This window comes from Myotis nattereri, assembly GCF_964212035.1.
Source record: "Myotis nattereri genome assembly, chromosome: 2".
Lineage (NCBI taxonomy): Eukaryota > Metazoa > Chordata > Mammalia > Chiroptera > Vespertilionidae > Myotis > Myotis nattereri.
In genome coordinates this window covers 211,068,101-211,092,836 of record NC_138076.1, presented here as the reverse complement: position 1 = coordinate 211,092,836, position 24,736 = coordinate 211,068,101, and the positions used below count along the sequence as shown (strand labels likewise).

Below are 24,736 nucleotides of genomic sequence, written 5' to 3'. Positions count from 1 at the left end.
TCTGTGTGTGACAGGTTGCGGCGCCCCAACCCCCCCCCCCCCACGGGCCCTGCTCTGTGTGTGACGGTGTAGAGCCATAACCTTCCCATCAGCCCTGCCCTGAGTGTGACAGGGTGCGGCACCCCAACCCCCTGATCCTCCCTGCTCTGTGTGTGACGGGGTGGTGCCCAACTCCCCTATTGGACCTACTCTGTGAGTGACGGGGGGAGCTCCTCAACCCCCTGATTGGCCCTGCTCTGTGCGTGACAGCGGGGAGCTCCCCAACCCCCTGATCGACCCTGTTCTGTGAGTGACAGGGTACAGAGCCCCAACCCCCTGATGAGCCCTGCTCTGTGAGTGACAGGGGGCAGTGCCCCAGCCCCCTGATTGGCCCTGCTCTGTGCGTGACGGGGTGGTGCTGCAACCTCCCCATTGACCCTGCCTTGAGTGTGACAGGAGGCGGTGCCCCAACCCCCCAATCGGCCCTACCCTGAGCGTGACTGAAGGTGGCATCGCAACCTCCCGTTCTGCCCTGCTCTGTGCATGACATGGGGCAGCGCCCCAGCTCCCCAATCAGCCCTGCTCTGAGCCCGACCAGGGGCTGCACCTAGGGATTGGGCCTGCCCTCTGCCACCCGGGAGCAGGCCTAAGCCAGCAGGTTGTTATCTCCCGAGGGGTCCCAGACTGTGAGAGGGCACAGGCTGGGCTGAGGGGCCCCTCCCTCCCCCCCGAGTGCACAAATTTTTGTGCACCAGGCCTGTAGTCCTATATAATAAAAGCCTAATATACTAAGTGTCCGGTTGTCCTGTTGGCCATTCAACCAATCAAAGCGTACTATGCTAATAATATGCTAAGGCCACTCAACTGCTTGCTATGACGTGCTCTGACCACCAGAGGGCAGACAGTCGACCAGTCGCTATGACATGCACTGACCACCAGGGGGCAGATGCTCTGACTGGTAGCTTAGCTTGCTGCTGGGGTCCAGCTGATCAGGACTGAGCGAGACAGGCCAAACACGCCCTGGAGCCCTCCCGCTGTCCCTCCCTGACTGGCCAACCTCCCCCTGTCCCTCCCTGACCCTGATCGTGCATTGGTGGGGTCCCTTGGCCTGGCCTGCACCCTCTCGCAATCTGGGCTGGGGGACCCCCACCCCTCTGAGTGCATGAATTTCGTGCACCGGGCCTCTAGTACAGTGATGGCGAACCTATGACACACATGTCACAGGTGACACGCGAACTCATTTTTTTGGTTGATTTTTCTTTGTTAAATGGCATTTAAATATGTAAAATAAATATCAAAAATATAAGTCTTTGTTTTACTATGGTTGCAAATATCAAAAAATTTCTGTATGTGACAGGGCACCAGAGTTAAGTTAGGGTTTTTCAAAATGCTGACACGCCGAGCTCAAAAGGTTCGCCATCACTGCTCTACTACGTTATAATGTCTGGGCAAATGGGCCTGTATTGATATTCTTTTACCTTGGCCTCTTGGGCACTGGTGCTTTTAAAAAATGAGACCAGCAGGAATCTCTGGTTAAGACTTATTCAGATTATGATCAATGCCTGAAGTGACAATGTATGAATACATTGAGTCCTAATTAATGACAACTTCTTGGTGGAATGCCTCTCTATAAAAATATGACAAATACAGCTCATAAAATTATTTGATAGTCTTTTATTTTGAGAAATATGTTCCCATAATGCTTCCAAGAGAGCAGTAGCAAAATATTTTACTTTTGCTCCGTATGCAACAAATGAAAACAATTTTAATATCTTGGCTGTCACACAGGCTTATTCTTGGTTAGACTGTATTTTCAGTATACAGTGGAACCTTGGTTCTTGAACTTAATTTGTTCCAGAAGGCTGTTTGAGAAACAATTTGTTCGAAAACCAAATCATTTTTTCCCATTAGAAATAATGTCAATTGAATTAATCCATTCCAGACCCTTAAGTGGTTTTCTGTTTTAAACTTTCTAATGTACTGTTTAATCTATAGGCAAATACTTCTTTTCCTAAATTTATCGAACCACCCCCTACTAGCCTTGAATGAATCACTTTCAGCACTCATTCCAGGGGGGTAGCATCTTGCTTTTTCACATAGCATTGCCTCTGAAATTGTAACCAGCTAACTGCTTTACACTTCTCCAAATTAACAACAGTTTTTTCCACCTCTTCAGTAGCCTGTGATCACTGTTTTATGATCACTTTCACACCCTTAGCAACTTCAGCACACTTGATGGCCTCTTTATGTTTTAAAATTGCGAAAAGTGTACATTTCACCAGCAACAAAATCAAACAAAACACACAAAACATTAAAATATTCACAGCACGCTTTCTTGATTTCCTGAGATGTTCACAAAGGAAATTTAGCAGTAAACTGACTCGAATTTTCTCCTTTGTGGCCTGAGAGATGTTTTTGTCATGCTGATGTGTCAGCATGAAAGGGTTGTCAGGTTGAGAACTGAAGTTCTGTTAGAAAACTGAGACCTTGCAGAAACCGGTGTGGCTCAGTGGATAGAGCGTCGGCCTGCGGACTGAGAGGTCCCAGGTTTGATTCCAGTCAAGGGCATGTACCTTGGTTGCGGGCACATCCCTAGTGGGAAGTGTGCAGGAGGCAGCTGATTGATGTTTCTCTCTCATCGATGTTTCTAACTCTCTCTATCTCTCTCCCTTCCTCTCTGTAAAAAATCAATAAAATATATTTAAAAAAAAAAAGAAAAGAAAGAAAACTGAGACCTTTTTTCCTATGAACAACTTGGTCAAGAACCAGATTGTTCCAGATGGGAAACATTTGAGAACCGAGGTTTGACTGTAGTATGTTTTGCGATTCCTTAAATCAAAACCTTCTTTCTCCTGTTGTGTTTAAATGACTTTTAGTAAAAGAGATTTCTCTTCCTTAGGATTGCAGCTCTTGGTTCTTCACAGCATGACTAGGGCCAGATAGCTCCATGTATGGTTGTTTGATGAGTTTGTTCATAGGTTCATTTGTTCAATATTTATTTGACAAGTATTTATAAAGTATATACCATGTGTCAGGCACTTTGTTACAACTCTGTTTTGGTGTGTGTTTTTTTAATCATTTCAGGACTGATGAGGAATATATTAATATCTCAAGATGGTGTTAAATTGGGATTATGTGTTTTCAAAAGGAAACAACTGAATCATTGTATTGTTCCACTCTGAGGCAATCCTGAGGGTCCATGATCCCCATTCTTAAGCTTGTAAGGATCATGATGCTTGCAAAGCTGTTTCAGGTGTTTTTTTTTTTTGTTTGTTTGTTTTTGTTGTTTTTTTTAAATATATTTTATTGATTTTTTACAGAGAGGAAGGGAGAGAGATAGAGAGTTAGAAACATCGATGAGAGAGAAACATCGATGAGAGAGAAACATCGATCAGCTGCCTCCTGCACATCTCCTACTGGGGATGTGCCCGCAACCAAGGTACATGCCCTTGACCGGAATCGAACCTGGGACCTTTCAGTCCGCAGGCCGACGCTCTATCCACTGAGCCAAACCGGTTTCGGCTGTTTCAGGTGTTTTATGACAGTTGATAACTACTGCTTGCTGCCTGCCTGTCCTAATCCCCTAAGTGATGAGGAACTCTTTTGTAATCATCTAGTCACTGTTGAAGCACTTTTCAGTGTCACCGCTTGTCATCCATTATACCAGATCCATATGCACTTAAAACCATGTAAACTACATATGAGAGAATTGTTAATTGTGTGTTTTATCTGATGTTGTCATGGGCTTAGCATGTGATCAATAAGCCACTGTCTCTTAAAGCTGTTTTTGAAAAATTGTATTTAAAACTGTACCAAAATTGCTACTTTGGATGCTATATAAATTGACAGATTACCTCCTGTTACACAAATAAAGAAACTTACTACTCACTTCATGTGGAGAGGTACTATTGCCAGCCATTTTGCCATCAGCAAGTCTTCTGAATTGCTTCTAACAGTAGTGGCTTATGTTGCACCCTGGCACAAAGAGACACCGTACCGTGGGTCTCCTAGTAGGTCAGTGGCCGAAGAATAAATGAAACATTGGTATGTAGCTTCAATATAAGACAGCAAAGCTCAAAAGGTTACATTTTGCTTTCTCTTTGTCTCTCCCTCCTTTTTAAAGGAGTGGTGAATGTGTTGCTGACAACTCCACTCTGGGTGGTAAACACCAGACTAAAGCTGCAAGGGGCAAAATTTAGGAATGAAGACATTGTACCAACCAACTACAAAGGTATTATTGGTAAGTGTCTCTGTGTGAGTTTTTATTTAAAGGTTTTCTTTGTATTTGGAATTTATTGCCACAATGATCCTGTATAATAAAAGGCTAATATGCAAATTGACCGAACAGCGGAATGACCGGTCGCTATGATGTGCACTGACCTCCAGGGGGCAGACGCTCAACGCAGGAGCTGCCCCCTGATGGTCAGTATGACACCACAGGGGGCGCGCTGCTCAGCCGGAAGCCAGGCTCATGGCTAGCGAGCGCAGCGGCAGTGGCGGGAGCCTCTCCCACCTCTTCAGCAGCGCTTAGTCATCAGCCAGACATCCCTCGAGGGCTCCCGGACTGTGAGAGGGCGCAGGCCTGGCTGAGGGACACCCCCCACCCCCGAGTGCACTAATTTTGTGCGCCAGGCCTCTAGTGTTATATAAAAGACAACCTCAGATCTCAACATTCAATAGTAAGCATTTGTTTAGTTTAGCTCATGTGTCTTAGAATTGACAGGGATTTGACTCCTCTAGGCCAACCCCAGCCTGGGAGTCTCAGCTCCATGTGTCTCATCACCTTTCTGGCACCAGCTTGAACATATTCTTCTCTTGGTAATGGTGATGAACAAGAGGACACACCCAGTTGTACAAGCATACTTCAAGTCCCTTTTTGAATCTTGACTGCTAACATCCTGTTGGCCAAAGCATATTACATGGCCAAGCTCAAAGACATGCGGTAGAGCAGTAACTACTGCTTTGGAGTGTGGGTGGGAGGGGTTGAATATATCTAAAGAATAATCTACTGTACTTTTTTTCCTAGTGTTAGCTTTAGATAAAGATACCAGGTTAATGTCTGCTCTCTATGAGCGTCTGCTTTCTAATAGTATCACACTACCAGGCTCTCTTTTCCTGTGTTTGCAATGACAGTGATTTTCTTACAAGTCAGTCCTATAAAATGGACTCCAAGGAACTATGTTATCATTTGTTTTACTGGCCTTTGTTGTAAAACACATAGGCTATCAGTTCACAATTCTCTGTAATACAGAGTTTCCAGTGTTGGTGATTACTTAGGAACACTTGACATTCTGACTCCAGATTGTCAAAAGGAGTTCCCTGATTAAAGTTGTCTCTCAATAACTTAGTAATGTCAGGATCTGATAATTATCAAAAAGTAGTTAACTGATGAACTTGCCCCTAAAATATCATTACAAGAAGGAAATTTTATATATAGATTCAGAGAGGAAGGGAGAGGGAGAGAGAGAGATAGAAACATCAGTGATGAGAGAGAATCATTGATCGGCTACCTCCTGCATGCCCCACACTGGGGATTGAGCCCACAACTCGGGCATATACCCTGACTGGGAATTGAACCATGACCTCCTGATTCATAGGTCAACACTCAACCACTGAGCCATGCCAGCTGAGCAAGAAGGAAATCTTGATAGAACCATTTGAACAGAATTCGCCTTGTCTTCTCTAGTTATGGGATTGTCATCAGATGTCCTTGATTTCTTGCTTAGATGCTTTTCAACAGATCATTCGAGATGAAGGAATCTTGTCTTTATGGAATGGCACTTTTCCCTCCTTGCTGCTGGTTTTCAATCCTGCCATCCAGTTCATGTTCTATGAAGGTTTAAAACGGCAGCTTTTAAAGAAAAGAATGAAGGTAATACTGATTTTGAAAGCAGCAAACAGTAATCTGTTCTTGTTGTTTGGATTGACATGATTCGTCTTTCTTTGCTTTCCAGCTTTCTTCTTTGGATGTGTTCATCATTGGTGCAGTAGCCAAAGCAATTGCCACCACAGTTACCTATCCCATGCAGACAGTCCAGTCAATTCTGAGGGTGAGTGCTGGGGTTCTTCCTGCATTTAGTCAAACAGCATTCTAAAATACGTGGTTTCTCTGTTTAAAGCAAGTTAAGCATTCCTCATACATTTTCCCATTTGTCTTATATTCTGCTAACCAGGCTGGCTATCACTTGGTGTCCTATTTGATTTGGAACAAAGTTTACATTTGCAATTTCTTAAGTAGCATAGTGTCTCAGAAAACCCAAATGTAGAGGAAGGTTCTTGACTCAGGAAGGTATAAGTTTGCATCCTTCTCATTCACGTTAACTTGCTTGGTGCCCAGGGCAAATTATCCTTTGCAAAATCAGAGGTTGATTCCTGTAGTTTATTTTAGAGGAATTAATGGTTTTGCTTTTTTTTTTTTTCACTGCTCCAGTCAACAAAAGAGAAATGTTATTGAGGCCCCAGGGTCACAGTTCAGCCGGAAGGCTGCCCTGTTGGCCTGAGGAAGTGGTGGAGGGCCTTATTTAACTTCTTCTTGGGGCACAGGTTGTTGGTATGGCTGCCCTTCTTCTTGCGGCCAGGGGTGCAGGCAGGTGTAATCTTGTTGCAGTTATACTTCTAGGCTAGCTGGCGGAGGGAGGGTTCGATGATGCCACCCCTCAAACAAAGCACCAAGTGCAGGGTAGACTCTGAATATTGTAGTCTAGGAGAGTGTGGCCATCCTCCAGTTGTTTGCCTGCAAAAATCGGACACTGTTGGTCAGGCAGGATGCCCTCCTTGTTTCGGATTTAGCTTTGACATTCTCAGTGGTGTCACTGGGCTCATCCTCAAGGGTGATGGTCTTGCCCAGCCGTGGGCAAACTACGGCCCGTGGGCCGGATCCCGCCCGTTTGAAATGAATAAAACTAAAAAAAAAAAAAAACCAGACCGTACCCTTTTATGTAATGATGTTTACTTTGAATTTATATTAGTTCACACAAACACTGCATCCATGCTTTTGTTCCGGCCCTCCGGTCCAGTTTAAGAACCCATTGTGGCCCTCGAGTCAAAAAGTTTGCCCACCCCTGGTCTAGAGTTTACTCTCAATGCGTGGGAAGCCCTTGAAGGGTTTTACACTAGGGAGTAATGTGTTCTGCTTTACAATTGTAGATCAGTGTGGCTATTCTGATGAGTTGGTCAGAGGCTAAGAGAAAAGGGGGCTGGGAATCAGGTGGGAGGCCATTTCAGCAGTACAGGTGAGAGGTGATGGTGGCCCAGATTAAAGTGGTAGCAGTGGAGAGGAGAGAGGAGATATGGAAGGAGTTATGATCTGGCCCGGCGGGCGTGGCTCAGTGGTTGAGCATCGACCTATGAACCAGGAGGTTATGGTTCGATTCCTGGTCAGGGTATATGCCCGGGTTGTGGGCTTGATCCCCAGTGTGGGATGTGCAGGAGGCAACCGGTCAATGATTCTCTCTCATCATTGATGTTTCTATCTCTCTCTTTCTCTCTGAAATGGAGAAAAAAAATTCAAAGAACTCATCGATGGATAAAATGGGGGAAGTAGTGAGAGTATGTCAGTTCAAAAAATGATAATCTCTTAAAAGTATTTTGACTAATGTACTATTTAAAACTTAGTACTTAATATAAAGGAATTCAGTAGCATTCAAATAATGTATTTTGACACTTTATCAGATAAACATAACGTGAAGAGCTTAAACTTTAGTGGTTCTAACTGGTTAGTATTTATCAGAACTTCTTAAAGGACTGGAAGTTAAGTCATACATACTATCAATATTTATATCTTCATCATGGGTGCGTATTTTTTCTTTTGAGGTAGAATTTTCCCCATAATTCTCTGTCAAGTGAAAATTCTCTTGCTTGCTTCATTGAAACGTATTTCTTATTTTCACTTATTTCACTGAAACATAGAGTATTAATTAAATCTACATACTAATTGGACATTTTTATTACTGTATGGTGTGTAAGACATCACTCCCAACAGAATTTCCTCTGCAGGTACAAATTAATATAAAGAAAGCAGTACTACACGGTCTTTTTTTTTTCTCCTTCCCCAGTTTGGACGTCACAGACTCAACCCAGAAAACAGAACATTGGGGAGTCTCCGCAATGTTCTCTATCTTCTTCACCAGCGAGTGAGGTGCGTTTTCAACAGCCCCCTCTGCTGGGGAGCGCTTGGGTTTGCTGACCTGGCACTACTGCTTTGACAGTGGCAGCCTGGAAGCCTCTCCCTTGGATTCTGTGCTCAGGCATTTCCATTTTAGGGGTTTGGTGCAATATGACAGTACTTTGGGAAATTAGGGAAAAGTTCAGGTCCTTGTACTTTGTTATAAATATGCAGAACTCCTGTATAATGGAAACCCTCCAAAATCTTATATAGAGACCATTGTGCTTGAGTGGCATATCCTGTGATCTCTCTCAGAGATAGAAATAAGCAGGAATTATAGAGCAGTAGTCATAGTGAGGAAGGAAGCAGGGAGTAGGGAGAGTAATAATAATTATAATTATGACAGTGATGATGCTGTTAAGAGTAACTATCATTTTTGAGTATTTGCTTTGTGGCAGACACTGATTTTAAAGCTTTATGTGAGCAATATCACTTAATCCGAACAGTAGTCCTGTGAGGCATGTACTTTCGTCATTTCCTTGTTTTGTTTAAAGAAACTGATCATTAGGGACATCAAATAAGGCAGGAGCCTCCTTTGAAAGAGGAAGTGGGATTATAACTTGGCATTTGAAAAGCTATATTGGAAAGCAGCTTGGCATTTTCTTAAAAAGTTAGACACACTTCCCATTGGACCCAGCCATTCCACTTCAAGGTATTGACCCGAGGGACAGGAAATGTGTCTGTACAAAAACTTGCACACAAATGTTAATAGCAGCTTTATTTGTAAGAGTCAAAAACTGGAAACAACTCAAATGTTCATCGTCAGGTGAATAGATACTTAAATTGTGATATCTCTGTATAATGGCATACTGAGAAATAAAAAAGTAGGAATTATTGATTCATGCAGCAACATGGATGAATCTCAAAATAATTATGCCGAGTGAAAGGAGTCAGACATGATTTCACTTATATAAAACTTAGAAAATGCAAATCCGTAGTGACAGAAAGCAAATCAGTAGTTACCTGGGGCGGGGGTAGGAGGAGGGAGGGAATGATTACAAAGAGACCCAAGGACACTTTGGGGGTGATGAGATGTTCACTGTCTTGAATGTAGTAATGGTTTTGTGGGTATGTACATCAGTCAAAACTCATCGTAACTTCTGTCCGACTTGGCTACAAGTCTGAGGTTCCCATGCCTCCATCCTCCTGGGATTTGATTATTTGCTAGAGTGTCTCACAGATCTCAGGAAAACATTTATGTTACCAGTTTATTAAAGGATGTCATGATATCTGAACAGCCAGATGAAGAGCTGCACAGGGTGAGGTCTGGGAGGATCCCATCACAGGAGCATCTGTGCCCATGGAGTTGGAGTGCATCCCCCTTCCGGGGTGTGGATGTGCTCACCCACCTGAGAGCTCTTTGAACCCCATACTGTTGGGTTTTATGAAGTCTTCATCCTGTGGGCACAATCTGTCCACTCTTTTTCTGGCTCTCTCCCCTCTCTGGAGGATGGAGATGGGGCTGGAAATTCCAAGCTTCTGATCATGGCTTATCCCCCCCACTCCCCCCTGCACCATCCAGGAGCCCACCAAGAGTCATCTCATTACAATAGAAGACACTGCAGTTATTCTGATATTTAGAGAGACTGTCAGGATCCGGGGTCAGAGACCAAATATTAGAACAAGAAATGATCCTGTTGCTCTTATCACTCAAGTAATCACAAGGGTTTTAGGAGCTCTCTGTGCCAGGAACCAGGAACAGAGACCAATATACATACTTTCTGTTATCTCACAGCAGACCTCACCTTGAGAAACACTGAAGTGGACTTTCTTAGGGGAACATAATTCACGTTAATTAATGAACTAGAAATTCATGAGTCAAGGCTTTTCATTGCTGTTTATCACATGATTTGCCCCAAATAATAGGTTTTCACACACAGCAAATATAATAAAATACAGCATAGCTTGTGCATGGAGCACTTGATCAGCTGTACTATCTCAGTGCTCATGCTCTATACAGGCCTGGAGTTGCTGATGAATTAGCATATGAGATCAGTTCACTCTCAACATGCAGCAGCTGTGGAGAAGTTATGATGAGTTTTGACTGATGTACGCTGAGCTTTTGGTGTTAGCTGAAGCAGTCTTCCCTGTGGTTAGAGCAGTGGTTCTAAATGGCTGGTCTCCACCTGGGAACTTATTAGAAATGCAGATTCTTGAGTCCCATCCCAAGCTTAATACATCGGAAACTCTGGGGATGTGACCCAGCAATCGGTGGTTTAAGGTGATTCTGATGTACGCTAAATTTGAGAACCCCTGGGTTAGAAGACCAAATGTATAGGAAGACTGAAAATCAGGTAGCTTTCACTTTTGTCATTTTGCCTAGTTCTGTTGAAGCTAAAATGATCTAAACCAGTTTGTAGTTTTCCTACCATTTAAGGACTGTTAAGTTAAAATAACTGAGTTGGGAGAGTGTCAAAGATCTAAAAGTTCTTAGATCTCAGATCTTGGCATTAAGATGGTTTTAGGATTTGCATCCTATCTGGGATATTGTCAGCATTCTGCTAATTAATGGTGATTATAAAGGCAAAGGATTGGTGGCTCATGAATACTGAACTTTAATTGGTCTTCAAGTGCCTTGACAGATAATAAATAGTTGGACAACAGAAGTCTGTTACTGTCTAAAACTTCCATTGCTTATTTTAATTCTGAGGATCAACCTTTGCAAAGTCGGTATCAAAGTAGTGACTGTTTCTTTGATGCAGGAGTTGACTTTTATAAAGAAAATCTTTTATTTTACTTTTCAAACTTCTTTTCTTTTAGGAGATTTGGAATAATAGGACTCTACAAAGGCCTTGAAGCCAAACTGCTGCAGACAGTCCTCACTGCTGCTCTCATGTTCCTTGTGTATGAGAAACTGGTGGCTGCTACCTTCACAGTTATGGGACTGAAGAGTGTATACAAGCACTGAGACACCTTACCCTGCAGAGTGAGGACAGGTGCTCAAGATGGGGGTTTCTTTCTGTGCAAAGAGAAGTGATTCTGTTTTTTACTCTTGCTCTTCCCACCGTGAATTTTTACCCTTGTTGGCTTTAAAAGTATTTAAGGGTAAATATAGAGGGTAGCCAACTGAACCTGTTACCAACTTAATTTTTATGATGATTGGTTGAATTTTGTGGGGTAGGTTGGACTGGTGGTCATAAGAAGAGAAAGCATTATTGAAAACCTAAAATTTAAAGTTTGTAGGATTGATTAGTTTTAATGAACTATTAAGAAAGAATGGACTCTTGCTCTCATGTGTAATATTTTCTAGTTAAAATCTTTCTTAAATTTACCAACTGTTCTCTTTCCCTAACCCTCTCCCCCAGGTTCTAGAACAAATTTTATGCCATGAAATTTTCCTCATATGCCTTTTATGTGTTAATCTTGTTATTTTCCTCACTGAAAATAATATTATGACTATGTCATGAGAGCATGATTTTATTTTTGTTAGATTTTTTCTGCTTAAGGAAAAGTGTCTTCTTTAGTACATGAGCTATTTATTTGGGGGGAGAAATTAAAATAATTAATCCCAAATGATTCTCTTATAAACTATTTGTAAACATCACTTATTCGTTAGTATTTGACATAATTTTAAAATATTTATTTTGAATCAACTCTTTGATTACGAAAGGCTTGAAGTTTTATGTTTATCCAAACATGCCTCAATCAAGTCAAGCCCCAGTAAATTGTCAGCACCTTTATTAAGGTATTACATTGGATTGACAACTACCTGGTAAAAATCACAGAAAAGGGGAAGGGAGCAAATATCTTGTTTAGGCTCTGGAATATTATCTCCCTTTCCAAACTCTTGGAGGAGGCTGTATTTTTTTTTTTTTTTTACAATAAACATCTGATTGAGATTATTTCTATTGGGAAATATTCCTTAGAGTCCTCTACTCAAAGTGTGGTGTGTCAAGCAGTAGCATTGAGAGCTGGTTGAACATGTAGGCCCAGATCTTCTGAATTATAGTCTGCATTTTAACAAGATCGATAGGTGATTCCTGCATTAAAGTTGCAGAGACCTTAGTACGCCTGACCCAACAGAGGATATGATTGCTTTCAATTATGGAAACCAAGACAAAGATTTTTCTCAAAGGAAAGATGGACTAATACATTAAAACAACCTCTGAAAAAACTGGGAGTCCTATGTCATTTACTTTTCCCTCATAGCACAGGTTAAGGTGGTAGGACTTGTAGTATGTAGCTAGGAGGGAATTAGACATCTCAAGCCACTCAAGAAACAAACTCTTGACATTAGTAAACTAGTTTTTTGGGTTCCTATGACTTAATTTTTATCCCTATAACAAAATGACAGGCTTTTTATGTATAAATATAATTCACTCAGAGAGAATAATAATGAAGTATCTGTGGACTGGTATTTCATTTTGAGAGTAGAAATGTCTCTTATTTTTCTCTGGCCACTTTGGGAATTTCAAAATATGTGATTATCAAACTAGTAATAATCTATATTATAAAAGGCCAGTGACTGTAACGCAGTAACGACCAAATAACCGGTCCAGGAGGTGCATTGATGGGTCTGGGTCTTGCGTGATTTCGCGCGCTGGGCCTCTAGTTGAAAGATCATTGTGTTGTTCTAGAAAACAAGAACTGGGAGGAGCTACTAACTAGGGACTAAACTGAATACTCATCCTCTATTTAAAACAGAATGGTAGGCAGAATTGGCCCATTACTACTTTTTATTTTACTTAAGGTTTCTGAGTATCTGTGGTGGGGCTTGGGTGGGAAGCACAGAATTGATTTTGATTTTTATGCAGGAGAAGAATGATCATAACGGGGCCATGTGTACTTTTGTTTTTGCTTTAATTATACAGTTCACTTTGGAACTTGAATTTTGAGCACAGGGTATTGTGGAATGGTATGTTTGCATAGTTTCCAAGTCAAATTTTATAGTTACTAGAGGCCTGGTGCACGACATTTGTGCACTCAACCCAGCCTGCGCCCTTTCACAGTCTGGGAGCCTCGGGGGATGTCTGACTGACGGCTTAGGCCCGCTCCCCACAGGGAGCGGGCCTAAGCCGTCAGTCAGACATCCTTAGCACTGCCACGGAGGCAGGCTGCTGCGCTCGCCAGCCATCAGCCCAGCTTGTGGCTGAGGGGCGCTCCCCCTGTAGGAGTGCACTGACCACCAGGGGGCAGTTCCTGCGTTCCTGCGTTGAGCATCTGCCCCCGGTGGTCAGTGCGCGTCATAGCGACTGGTCGTTCCGTCATTTGGTTGATTTGTATATTACCCTTTTATTATATAGGATGTTAAGTTTTTATGATGTGAGAATGTATTTGATGTTTTTTTCTGATTTTGTGAGGGAACAACTTAATATTGAGATTTTATGTTCCCTTATAGACTCACTAGTTGAAACTTAGGTAATGACTTGGCCAGTTTAATAATCTTTGATTAATAAGGTATTTGAGAAAACTAGAGTTGGGAAATTGAAATTTTTCTTTTTGATTCTTTGTGCAGTTTCTCTAGTGTGTGAGCATTAAGAGCCTTAGAGATTATATAAGTGTCACTGCAGTAGAAAATTTAATTTCTGTAAGTATTTAATCTGGGTTTTGAATTGACATGAAAATTTCTACCCATGTCTATTTTACAGTTGTTTTAAACAGAAATAGGATTTACCATAAGAACATAAGCAGTGGGAGTTAGAATCTTGGATTTTATTCCCAGCTCTTCCACTGACTAGTAAATTACGTCATCTCTTTGTGCTTCAGCTTTTTGATAAGTGGAGATAATAATACTCACTACCCACTTCAGAGGATGTTTGAGAGCTAATAATGTCAGCTAAATCCCTTTATGATCATGGGAGAGGAAAGAGGGAAGATCCCTTTATGATCATGGGAGAGGGAAGATCTGAGTGAAACTTGTGACAGTGCCTAGATTTATAAAGCAATTTTCCTTCTTAAAGCTTATACATGTTCTCATTTTATGATCCCAATATCCCTGTGAAATAGGTAGGGACAAATAACAATATCCCCATTTAATTAACAAGGAAATTGAACTATCAAATGACTTGCCTGGTTGGAGCCAGAACCAGAGTGAGTATCCTGTAGTCTAAAGTAGTGATTAAAAGAATGGGTTCTAAATAAAAAACAAAAAAGAATGGGTTCTGGAATTAGTTCAACTCTGGTCCTGTTTCTTACCAGCTGTGGGAACAAAGTAATTACTGAACTTGTATAAAAATTCGTTTCCTCAACTGTGAAATAGAGATCTTGATAAAACTACCTCACAATGTGGTTGTGAGGATTAAATAAGATCATATAAATTGTTTAACACGGTGCTTGCCACATGAGAAGAGCTAGATAAATGTTAGCAATGACTACTATTATACTAGAGGCCTGGTGCACGAAAATTCATGCACTTGCGGCGGGGGGAATCCCTCAGCCAGGCCTGCGCCCAGGACCCCTCAGGAGATGACCAACTTATGGCTTAGGCCTGCTCACTAGGGGATCAGGCCTAAGCTGGCAGTCAGACATCCCTCTGGCAGCCCAGGAGCCCTCAGGGGATGTCCGACTAACAGCTTAGGCCCGCTCCCCCTGAGTGGGCCTAAGCCGGTAGTCAAACATCCTTAGCGTTGCCGCGAAGGCAGAAGAGGTCCCGCCACCACCACTGTGCTGGCCAGCCATGAGCCGGCTTCTGGCTGAGTGGCGCTCCCCCTATGGAAGCACACTGACCACCAGAGGGCAGCTCCTACATTGAGCGTCTGCCCCCTGGTGGTCAGTGTGTGTCATAGCAACTGGTCGTTCCCGGTTGTTCTGCCTAGGGTCAATTTGCATATTACCCTTTTATTATATAGGATGGGTGAGGGATATGGCTGTGTGGATAGATATGGTTCAGTGAGAAGCACTCTGCATTTTGAACCAGATCTGGATTCAGATTTCCGTTCTACCACTTAATAGTATCACAGCCACAGACTAGTCACTTCGTGCACCAGTGAGGTCGCTCAGCCAGGCCTGCACCCTCTCGCAATCTGGGACCCCTCGGAGGATGTAGTAGTGCAAGAAGCAGCAGGCGACCAGGGAGGAGCCAAGCTTGGGCGTCTGAGTTGACGCCCTCATCTGCCCAATAGCAATGCTGTTATATTTCACTCAGCCTTGTGAGGTAATCATTTCTGTTGGACAAATGAGGACATGTCTATATATACAAAAGCCTAAGTGACCGAACGACCGGTCACTATGACGTGCACTGACCACCAGGGGGAAGATACTCAACACAGGAGCTGCTCAGTTGACCTATGGGTGCCAGATTCTGTGGGGCTCATGATTGGCAATTGCAGCTGCAGTGGCATGAGCCTCTCCTGCCTCTGCGGCAGCACCACTGGGCAGTGGCGGTAGGCACAGCGGGGCCAGGATGAGGAGAGGCATGGCGCCCGGCCCAAGCTCGGCTCCTCCCTGGTCGCCTGCTGCTTCTTGCACTACTACATCCTCCGAGGGGTCCCAGATTGCGAGAGGGTGCAGACCTGGCTGAGCGACCTCACTGGTGCACGAATCCATGCACAAGGCCTTGTATGTATATAAGTGTGTGTGTGTGTGTGTGTGTGTGTGTGTGTGTATCTGGCTAAGTACATGACATATATGGGCTTAATAAATTCTGCTCTTCTTCATTAAGATATTGACATATAGCATTTTCAGGTGTACAACATGATTTGATATATGTGTATATTGAAAAATGATCACCGCAATAAGTCTAGTTAGTATCTATTACTAAAATATCCATTGGATAGCCCTGGCCAGTGTGGCTCAGTTGATTGGGCATTGTCCCATGCACCAAAAGGTTGCTGGTTCAATTCCTGATCAGGGTACATGCCAGGTAGGGGGCCTGCAGGAGGCAGCTAATCAATATCATTCTGCTCTCACATTGATATTTCTCTTTCCCTCTCTCTTTCTCTCTAAAAATTAATAAAAATATTTGAAATATATATCCATCAGATAATATCGTTTGAATCAAGAAAATCAACTAGGTTTTTCTTTGGGGCAGCATTTTCTCTTTCCATTTGTTTTAATTGTGAACATTTCTGAGAGCCTTTTAATGTGTCTCCTCAAAAGAGAAGCCAGATCCAGTAATTTTATGTTTACTGAGTATTCAAAGTAAGTCCCCCAAATATTTACCAGTTAGCCAGTAAAATATGGCTGGTTCGACAAGAGAAAGTCACTGGCTAAGCTAGTGTCTCACCTTGTCTCTGGAAAAGCTAAAGAACCATGACTTGGTGGAGCCAAACACCAGGTATCTAAGGAGAGCCTTCCCTCTGGGCAGGTGAGTTACTTAACTGGCAGTGTTGATTGTCACCAGAGAACCAAATACACACGAAGACACATTCGTAGGATATTTATGTGTGTAGTAAATATAACATTGTGACTCTGCAAGGTTTTTACTACCATAGAAGTGCAAGGGCTTTGGGTTAGTGCTGATCTTTGTGGGGCATACTGGTAGCCCCTGAAAAGTACGTTCAGTGGAACATCATGGACAAGAAAAAAAGTTCTTCATGGCCCTGGCTGGGTAGCTTAGTTGGTTAGAGCATTGTTCTGATATGCCAAGGTTGTGGGTTTGATCCACCCCCCCCCCCTTTCTCTCTCTAAAAATCAATTAAAAGAGGAAAAGTTTTCTGTGACCTGGGTGAGAAAAGAAAGAAAATTACTGCTCTGGCTGGCATTGTTCAGTGATTAGAGCATTGGCCTAGGCACCAAAGTGTCTCAGGTTCGATTCTGGTAAAGAGCATGTATCTGGGTTGCAGGTTCGATTCCTGGCCTCGGTCGGGGCTGTGCAGGCAGCAGCCAATGGATGTGTCTCTCTCACATTGATGTTTCTCTCTCTCCCACTCTCTCTCCTTCCTCCCTTGTTTCCACTCTCTCTGAAAATCAATGGGAAAAATATTCTCCAGTGAGGGTTAAAAGAAAAAGAAAATTACTATTTAAAGACAGAAGGTGAAAAAGGAAATTAAGAGATGAATATGAGGAATGGGGAAGGAGGGACAAGGCACCCACTCCTAGCACAGGACTTAAAGCAGACACACTCAAAACAAAGTGTGATGCTACATAGACTGGGCATTGCACAGTGGAACCCAGTCAAGTGAGGTCCAATCTGTAATGACGTAAAAAGGGAAGGAAAACTCAGCTTGAAACTAATTATGAGACAGTAATGGGGCTTCCATGCACTGAGGGCCTACTAAATGCCAGGCATAATTGATTTATACACATTTTTAAAAAATACATTTTTATGATTTCAGGGGAAGGGAAAGGGAGAGAGAGAGAGACATCAATGATGAGAGAGAATCATAAATCGGCTGCCTCCTGTACGCCCCCCACTGGGGATCGAGCCTGAAACCCAGGCATGTGCCCTGACCTGTACTCGAACCGTGGCTTCCTGGTTCATAGGTCAATGTTCAACCTCTGAGCCACACCGGCTGGGCAGATTTATACACATCTGAATATCTTTTTTTTTAAATTGATTTCAGAGAGGAAGGGAGAGGGAGAGAGAGATGGAAACATCAATGATGGGAGAGAATCATGGATCTACTGCCTCCTGCACACCCCACACTGGGGATTGAGCCCGTAACCCAGGCAAGTGCCCTGTCCAGGAATTGAACCTGGGACTCTTCACTCTGCAGGCTGACACTGTATCCACTGAGCCAAACCGGATAGGGCCTCAGTGCCTTTTTTATGCTTCCTGGTGAATTCCTGCCCAAAACAGGCATAACTTTTTCCTGGAAGCCTTTCTGGAACTTTGGTCCCTGCCACCCACCCACCCCTAAAGACCTTTCCACTCCTAAAATTGTGCTATGTCTATCATTGCACCTGCTACATCCTATCTGGAAGTCCATCTGTGTCTCAGTCTTCCCTTAAATATGTTTTTTCTCTCTCTCTCTGTGTGTGTGTGTGTGTGTGTGTGTGTGTGTGTGTGTGTGTTATTTCAGAGAGGAAGGGAAAGGAAGAGAGATAGAAACATCAATGATGAGAGAGAATCATCGGTCGTCTGCCTCCTGCACGCCTCCTGCTGGGGATGGAGACGGGAACCTGGGCGTGCGCCCTGCCTGGGAATCAAACCATGACTTCCTGGTTCATGGATGGACGCTCAACTACTGACCACACTGGCCAGGCGTCTCTGTCTTCCCTTAGATACCAAGTTCTTTCCGGACGGGAAATGAGTCCACTAGCAGGATGTCCCACTTGTGATAAGCACTCAGTTGTTATATGAGTGTTTTTGGCTTAATACAGTGCTGACCTGTCTCCAAGCAAATCAGTCTGTTAATTAAGAGTTTATGTTTTTGGAATTCTTGCACTCTGGTGTTTGCTTGGTGATGATCAGTTTTTCACATTTGGGTGTTTTTTGTTTAGATTAATTAGTTCTTACTTCTTTGAAGTATATTTTATTTTGCTAGTCACTAGATTTTTAATCTTTTTTTTTTTTTTTTTGCTTTCATTGGAACCACTAAAATTATCTACCTCAGTAGCATCATTTATTTAATTCTTTCACATGTACTTCATTCTTTTTTTGTTTTTGTTTCTATTGAACCCGTTGGTAGAGTAGGTGGCCAGCTACATAGGTGTTCCCCTATGTGGATGTTGTATGGAAGACCACATACTAGTAAAATTGCAAATTTTTATTCTAGGAATAGCATTCTATTTATTTATTCAAGAAATTATTTTTGAGCCCTGACCAGTGTTGCTCAGGTTAGAGCGACAGCCCTCACACCAAAGGGTCTCGGATTCAATTCCCGGTCAAGGGCATATACCTGGGTTGCAGGTTCAATCCCCAATCCCAGTTGGGGTGAGTTTGGGAAACAACCATCGATGTGTTTCTCTCACATTGATGTTTCTCTCTCTCTCTCTCTCTCTCTCTCTCTCTCTCTCTCTCTCTCTCTCCTCCTGCTCCCTCTCTCCTAAAAAATCAATGGAAAAAAATAATCTCTGGTGAGGATTAACAAAAACAAAAGATCATTTTTGAATACCTACCATTATGCCAATTGCTGGGATTATCCAGAAGAATAATACTCAGTCTCTACCCTGGTGTAGCTCATTGTTCAGCATGGGGTCAGACAAAAACAATTTGGAATTCTATCACTGATGAGTTCTGATGAGAACGTACTATAAATGTACAGGAGTTACTTTGGGAGTATGGACAGGCCGGGCCCAACTCTGTCTTGGTCTATGTGATCAGAAGGCAACATTTAAATTAGGAACACACTAAATAGTGGGTAGAGGACCTTCTTGACAGAGGAAATAACGTTTGCAAAGACAAAAGAAGATGCTTTCTTATTTGTAAATTGGCTGGAATTCTCCAAGTTGAACATATGCTGGAATGGGGGAGGGGAACCAGTATTAGGCCATTGAGAGCCTGCATGCAACAAGGGAAAGAGGTGATCAGGACTCCTGTCATACTAGCAGTTCTGTCTACAATTAGACTTCAGTCTAGAGAAAGAGGATACGAAGAAGAAGAAAAAAAGATACAGGGTAGGGCAAAAGTAGGTTTCCAGTTGTATGAGAAAGTTTTTTCTTGTATTATTATTTATTAATATATTCCATATGAACAACTGGAAACCTACTTTTGCCCCACACTGTATATTCCCTGTACTCAATGAATTTAAAATATAAACATACTTTGAAAATTAGACATAACATGAATCGTTTCGTTCTACCGCTGAAGATTAGCCAGCAAGAGCAGTTTAGGCTAACTGTGCTTTGCTGTGACTGTCAGGGTCACCTTATCTACTCAGTGTGAAAATGTTTACTTGAAAATAGTTTGGAGCCTAGTTGAGGCTAAAACCCCGAGTACTTTATCATGCATTTGTTACCAGATTAGAAATTGTAAAAGTGGTGGAAACGTAAGGAAAAGGGAATTTAAAAATTGACCAAGTCCTCTGTTTCTTTTTATTTTTGCAATTAGTTCACGGGTGTGACATTTACAGACTTTCTAACACATTCATTGTCATTTTATTCTCTACTGTGAGATTTATTTTAATAACTTATACTGTATAGATAGGGAAATTGAGACACAAATGGCTCAGGTCCCATAGCAGAGGATTAGGATTTGAAAACAGGAATTCAGACCTCTTGATGTTCTATTTAATAGTCTTTCACTCATTTGTACTACTTGAAGATAGCTGTATTTATAATTTTGGTTTAAAATTTTTCTTATAGCTTCTGTTTTTTCTTATAATACATAGTCATAAAAACTTCAGAAAATATAGAAAAGAATGAAGAGAATAAAGATATATTGCTAATATTTCAGCATATCTGTTTTCAGTCTTGTTTAAATATATGCATACATAGGTTACATATACAGGTATATTTATATATAGGGTTTTTAAAAGGAGATCAATCTAATTTTGTAAATTTTCATCTCAAATATAATTTAATGTCAATAAATATCTATCTCACATTATTTTAGTCACTCCATCGAATTGCATTGTGTGAGTGTATCATTATTAGACTCCTATTAGTGGACTTTTAGGTTGTTTCTAATTTTTTGCTTTTATACATGCATGTAATATAAAATCCTTACTATCTGCATCTTTTTATACTTTTCTGTTGTTCTTTTGAGAAAAATGTTCAGGAATCCAGTTACTGGGTCAAAAAATATGCTGTGACATGTAATTAAATTAAAATGTCATTCTGTCTCTTTATGTTCATTGTCTTTTTGGACTACATAAATTCTTCCTTCCCTTTCTTTCTTTCTTTCTTTCTTTCTTTCTTTCTTTCTTTCTTTCTTTCTTCCTTCCTTCCTTCCTTCCTTCCTTCCTTCCTTCCTTCCTTCCTTCCTCTCTTTCTTTCTCTCTTTCTTTCTCTTTCTTTCTTTCTCTCTTTCTCTCTTTCTCTCTTTCTCTCTCTCTCTCTCTCCCTCTCTCTCTCTCTCTCTCTCTCTCTCTCTCTCTCTCTCTCTTTCTTTCTTTCTTTCTTTCTTTCTTTCCTTTTTTACCTCTATGTTGTATGCCAGGGGCTGGGCTTTCTATGCGTTTTCATTTAATTCTCACAATAGCCTATGAAATAGAGTTAAATGAGGCATATCAAAAGTAAGTCTTATAGGAGTTTAGAGCTGAAAATTATATATCTTCCAGCAGGTAGCTAAGATCAATACATACTACATACTAAAGTATAATAATAATGGCTAGCATTTATTGAGCACCTACTATGTACCAGTTGCCATACTGAAAGCTTTGTGTGTGTGTGTGTGTGTGTGTGTGTGTGTGTGTGTGTGTATTTTAATCCTCACCCGAGGATATTTTTTCCATTGACTTTTAGAGAGAGTGGAAGGGAGAGGAGGAGAGAGAAAACATCAATGTGAGAGAAACATATTGATTGGTTGCCTCCCGAAAGTTCCTTGACTGGGGCCAGGGATCAAACCTGCAACCCAGGTACATGCTCTTGACCAGGAATCGAACCCATGACCCTTTGGTGTGAGGGCCAACACTTTAACCATTGAGCAACATCTGCCAGGGCTATATATTCTTATTTAATTCTTCTACAAAGGCTCCAAAGCCCATGCTCTTTTCTCAGTTTTCCCCTTTGAGCTTTAGTTTCAAATCTGCATCCTAGTTCCTGTGCCTTTGTTAGATGACAAAGTCTAGAGGGCAGGGACTTGCTTTTAATCATTTTTTGAATCACCATGAATGTGGGGTTCCACTGGGCAAGTGTCTCTGTAGAAATACTTTATAATCATGATCATTATGAAAATCAAAGAAAACTTGTACAATTTATCTTTGTTGACTTTTTAATTTATAAATGAGCTGCTATTTGATAGAAAACGTCTGGAGTTCTTTATTTTGCAATTGCAGATATAGAGAAACCGTTAGGCCACCAGAGGGCATTGTAGTTGGGTCCTATATCATCATTATAAATCACTGCTGTTAGAGATGCCTAGTGAAATTTGTTCCCAGTTAAACAAACATTCTTAGACTCAGTGAATAGGAACTGTGGCTTGAACTTGGTGGACCACTACCTTGAAGCACCCTTTTTATCTATAAAAGCAAAGAGTGGAGTAAGTAGTATTTTGCTGAAATTACATTTTTACTTTCCTCAAGCATAATTATTTTGTCACTCATAATTTATTATTTTCTCCTGGTCAGATAATAAAGCCGGTAGCTCTCAATATCAATCGAAATTATCCGGCCAGTGTGGGTCAGGGGTTGAGCATCAACCCACAAAACAAGAGATTCTCCGTCAGGGCACATGCCTGGGTTTTAGGCTCAATCCCCAGTAGGAGGTGTGCAGGAGGCAGCCAATCGATATTTCTCTCCCGTCAGTGTTTCTTTCTCTTCATCTCTCTCCCTTCCTCTCTCTCTAAAATTAATAAAAACTCATTTTTTAATATATATTTTATTGAATTTTTTTACAGAGAGGAAGGGAGAGGGATAGAGAGTTACAAACATCAATGAGAGAGGAACATCGATCAGCTGCCTCCTGCACCCCTCCTACTGGGTTCCCCTACTGAGGATGTTCCCGCAGCCAAGGTACATGTCCTTGACCGGAATCGAACCTGGGACCTTTCAGTCCGCAGGCCTACACTCTATCCTCTGAGCCAAACCAGTTAGGGCTAAAAACTCATTTTTTAAAATAGAAATTAAAGTCAGAGAAATGAAAGGACACAGTACTTGGCCACCAACATCCATCTGTTTACTGGTTTTTATTGACACTAATAAAAATTTGCAGCCCCAGCTGGTTTGGCTCAGTGAATAGAGCATCAGCCTGCAGACTGAATGGTCCCAAGTTCGATTCCAATCAAGGGCACATGCCCAGGTTGCAGGCTCAATCTCCAGTAGGGGGCGTGCAGGAGATAGGCAGTCAATGATTCTCTCTCTGTCTCCCTCTCCCCTCCTCTCTGAAATCAATAAAAATATATTTAACAAAAAAGGTTTTTTTAAAAAGTACCAATTTGTTTTAAAACAAACTAAAAAAAAACTTGCAAAGTTGACTAATCCACCATTGAATAAGTCCCTCATTTTTGTACACTACCTAGTGGAAGTGCCAATAAGCAGATAAATGATTAAGAAAAAAGCAGAGCAGGAGGTAAAAGAGGTTTAACCCTTTTCGGTCCAACGTGGAGGCTGACTCGACAGACCAGGCGCTAGGAGCAGGTCCAACGTCAAGGCCGAGGTCGACACCGCAAACCGGTTCAACATTCAATCCCGTCAATTAATTTGGACCAGACTGTTTGAATTCCAAAAATAAAATTGGACCACAAAGGGTTAAGGCATTTTGACAACCGTGAATTTAAAAATCAATTTAAATCTGTATTAAGTGGTTTTGATGTAAACAGTAAATCTTTTCGCATCTTTTTAAAAATATCTATTTTTTATTGATTTCAGAGAGGAAGGGAGAGGGAGAGATAGAAAGAAACATCAATTATGGGAGAGAATCATCGATTGGCTGCTTCCTGCACACCCCTTACTGGGGATCGAGCCTGCAACCCAGGCATGTGCCCTGACCCGGAATCGAACTGTGACCTCCTGGTTCATAGGTTGATGCTCAACCACTGAGCCATTCCATCGGGGCCCTTTCCACATCTTATTAGGCTTCTGAATTGTAGCCAATTAAAGCTCCCATTGATCTGTGCTCCATAAGCAATTGAGATATTAATTTCTTTCACAAATATTTATCGAGTACATGCTTACCAGGCATTTTCTAAGCACTGGCATACAGATATGAATAATAATTAATCTCTCTATATTGCTTGGTAGTTTATAAAACAGTCTGACATATATTATCTTAGTTGGTACTCTCTTCATACCTCTGAGATGATTTGGTCAAATGGTATCTCCATGTAATAGGTATGGAGATAGGTTCAGAAAGGTTAAATGCCATATTCGCAGTTACACAGCCAGTGATAGAGTAGGACGCAGAAGTCTTCTGACCACATCCTATCCTTTCCCACAACACCGGGCTGTCTTCCTAAAAGTGAGCCTATTACTCTCAAGGGAGGAATTGAGTTGGTATAATGTGCCAAAGGACCCAACGTTAAAACATATTCTAGCCACTTGGTAAATTTGATTGTGTGTGTGTGTTGTTGTTGTTTAACAAGCAACTTAGCAAGTAAGTTTAAAAGCTTACCAGTATGGTTTCTCTTTTTTTTTAAATATGGGAGGTAGATTCAGTATGGAGGCAATTTAAAAAAAAAAGAACTCTGAAAGGTTAAAGGGGTGGTGCAGGAGCAGGCTACATAGCCATCTCAGACGATGATTAAAGAAAAATTGCATTTATTTAAGGAAAAGGGGACGGGAGATGGGGATACCCAAAGGGTAGGGCTACATAGCACTGAGACAAAGGGTATTGGGTCCATGATGGCAGCAAAAATATACTTAGGACAGTGAACTGAGGAAGAGCATAAAAGAAGCAACAGGAGAGCCTGGGCTGGGCTGCTTGGCTCACTGAGAAGTTAGAAAAAAGGGGGCCTTGGAGACAGGTTCAGGGGGTTAGCCTGGGATGAGCTGCCACCGCCCACTGCTTTCCGGTGGCAAGTGTCATGGGGTCCCGTAGAGGTTAGGAGATACGTGCCTGTGGGAGAGCAGGCACTGGGTCCTTTTCCTGCGCATATTTCTCTCTCTTGCAGGTGGAAATCTTAGGGGAGCTCTCAGGGGAGGGTCTCAATAGAATATGCATCAGCTCTCAGGT

The 24,736-nt window shown here is 42.0% G+C and overlaps 1 protein-coding gene across 2 annotated transcripts in view; it reads left to right on the top strand.

Moving 5' to 3' along the window:
- Nucleotides 1-24,736, top strand: part of SLC25A17 (solute carrier family 25 member 17) — a 61,369-nt gene that overhangs the window by 27,957 nt on the left and 8,676 nt on the right. Inside the window, exons 5-9 of one of the 2 annotated variants that reach the window (XM_081083207.1) lie at nt 4,103-4,219; nt 5,706-5,851; nt 5,934-6,029; nt 8,034-8,116; nt 10,904-11,079. In XM_081083207.1, the coding sequence (XP_080939333.1) occupies nt 4,103-4,219; nt 5,706-5,851; nt 5,934-6,029; nt 8,034-8,116; nt 10,904-11,051 (590 nt within the window). In that variant the 3' untranslated portion in view covers nt 11,052-11,079. Of the gene's footprint in view, nt 1-4,102; nt 4,220-5,705; nt 5,852-5,933; nt 6,030-8,033; nt 8,117-10,903; nt 11,657-24,736 lie in introns of those variants that run through there. The other variant, XM_081083206.1, reaches the window with a different exon arrangement.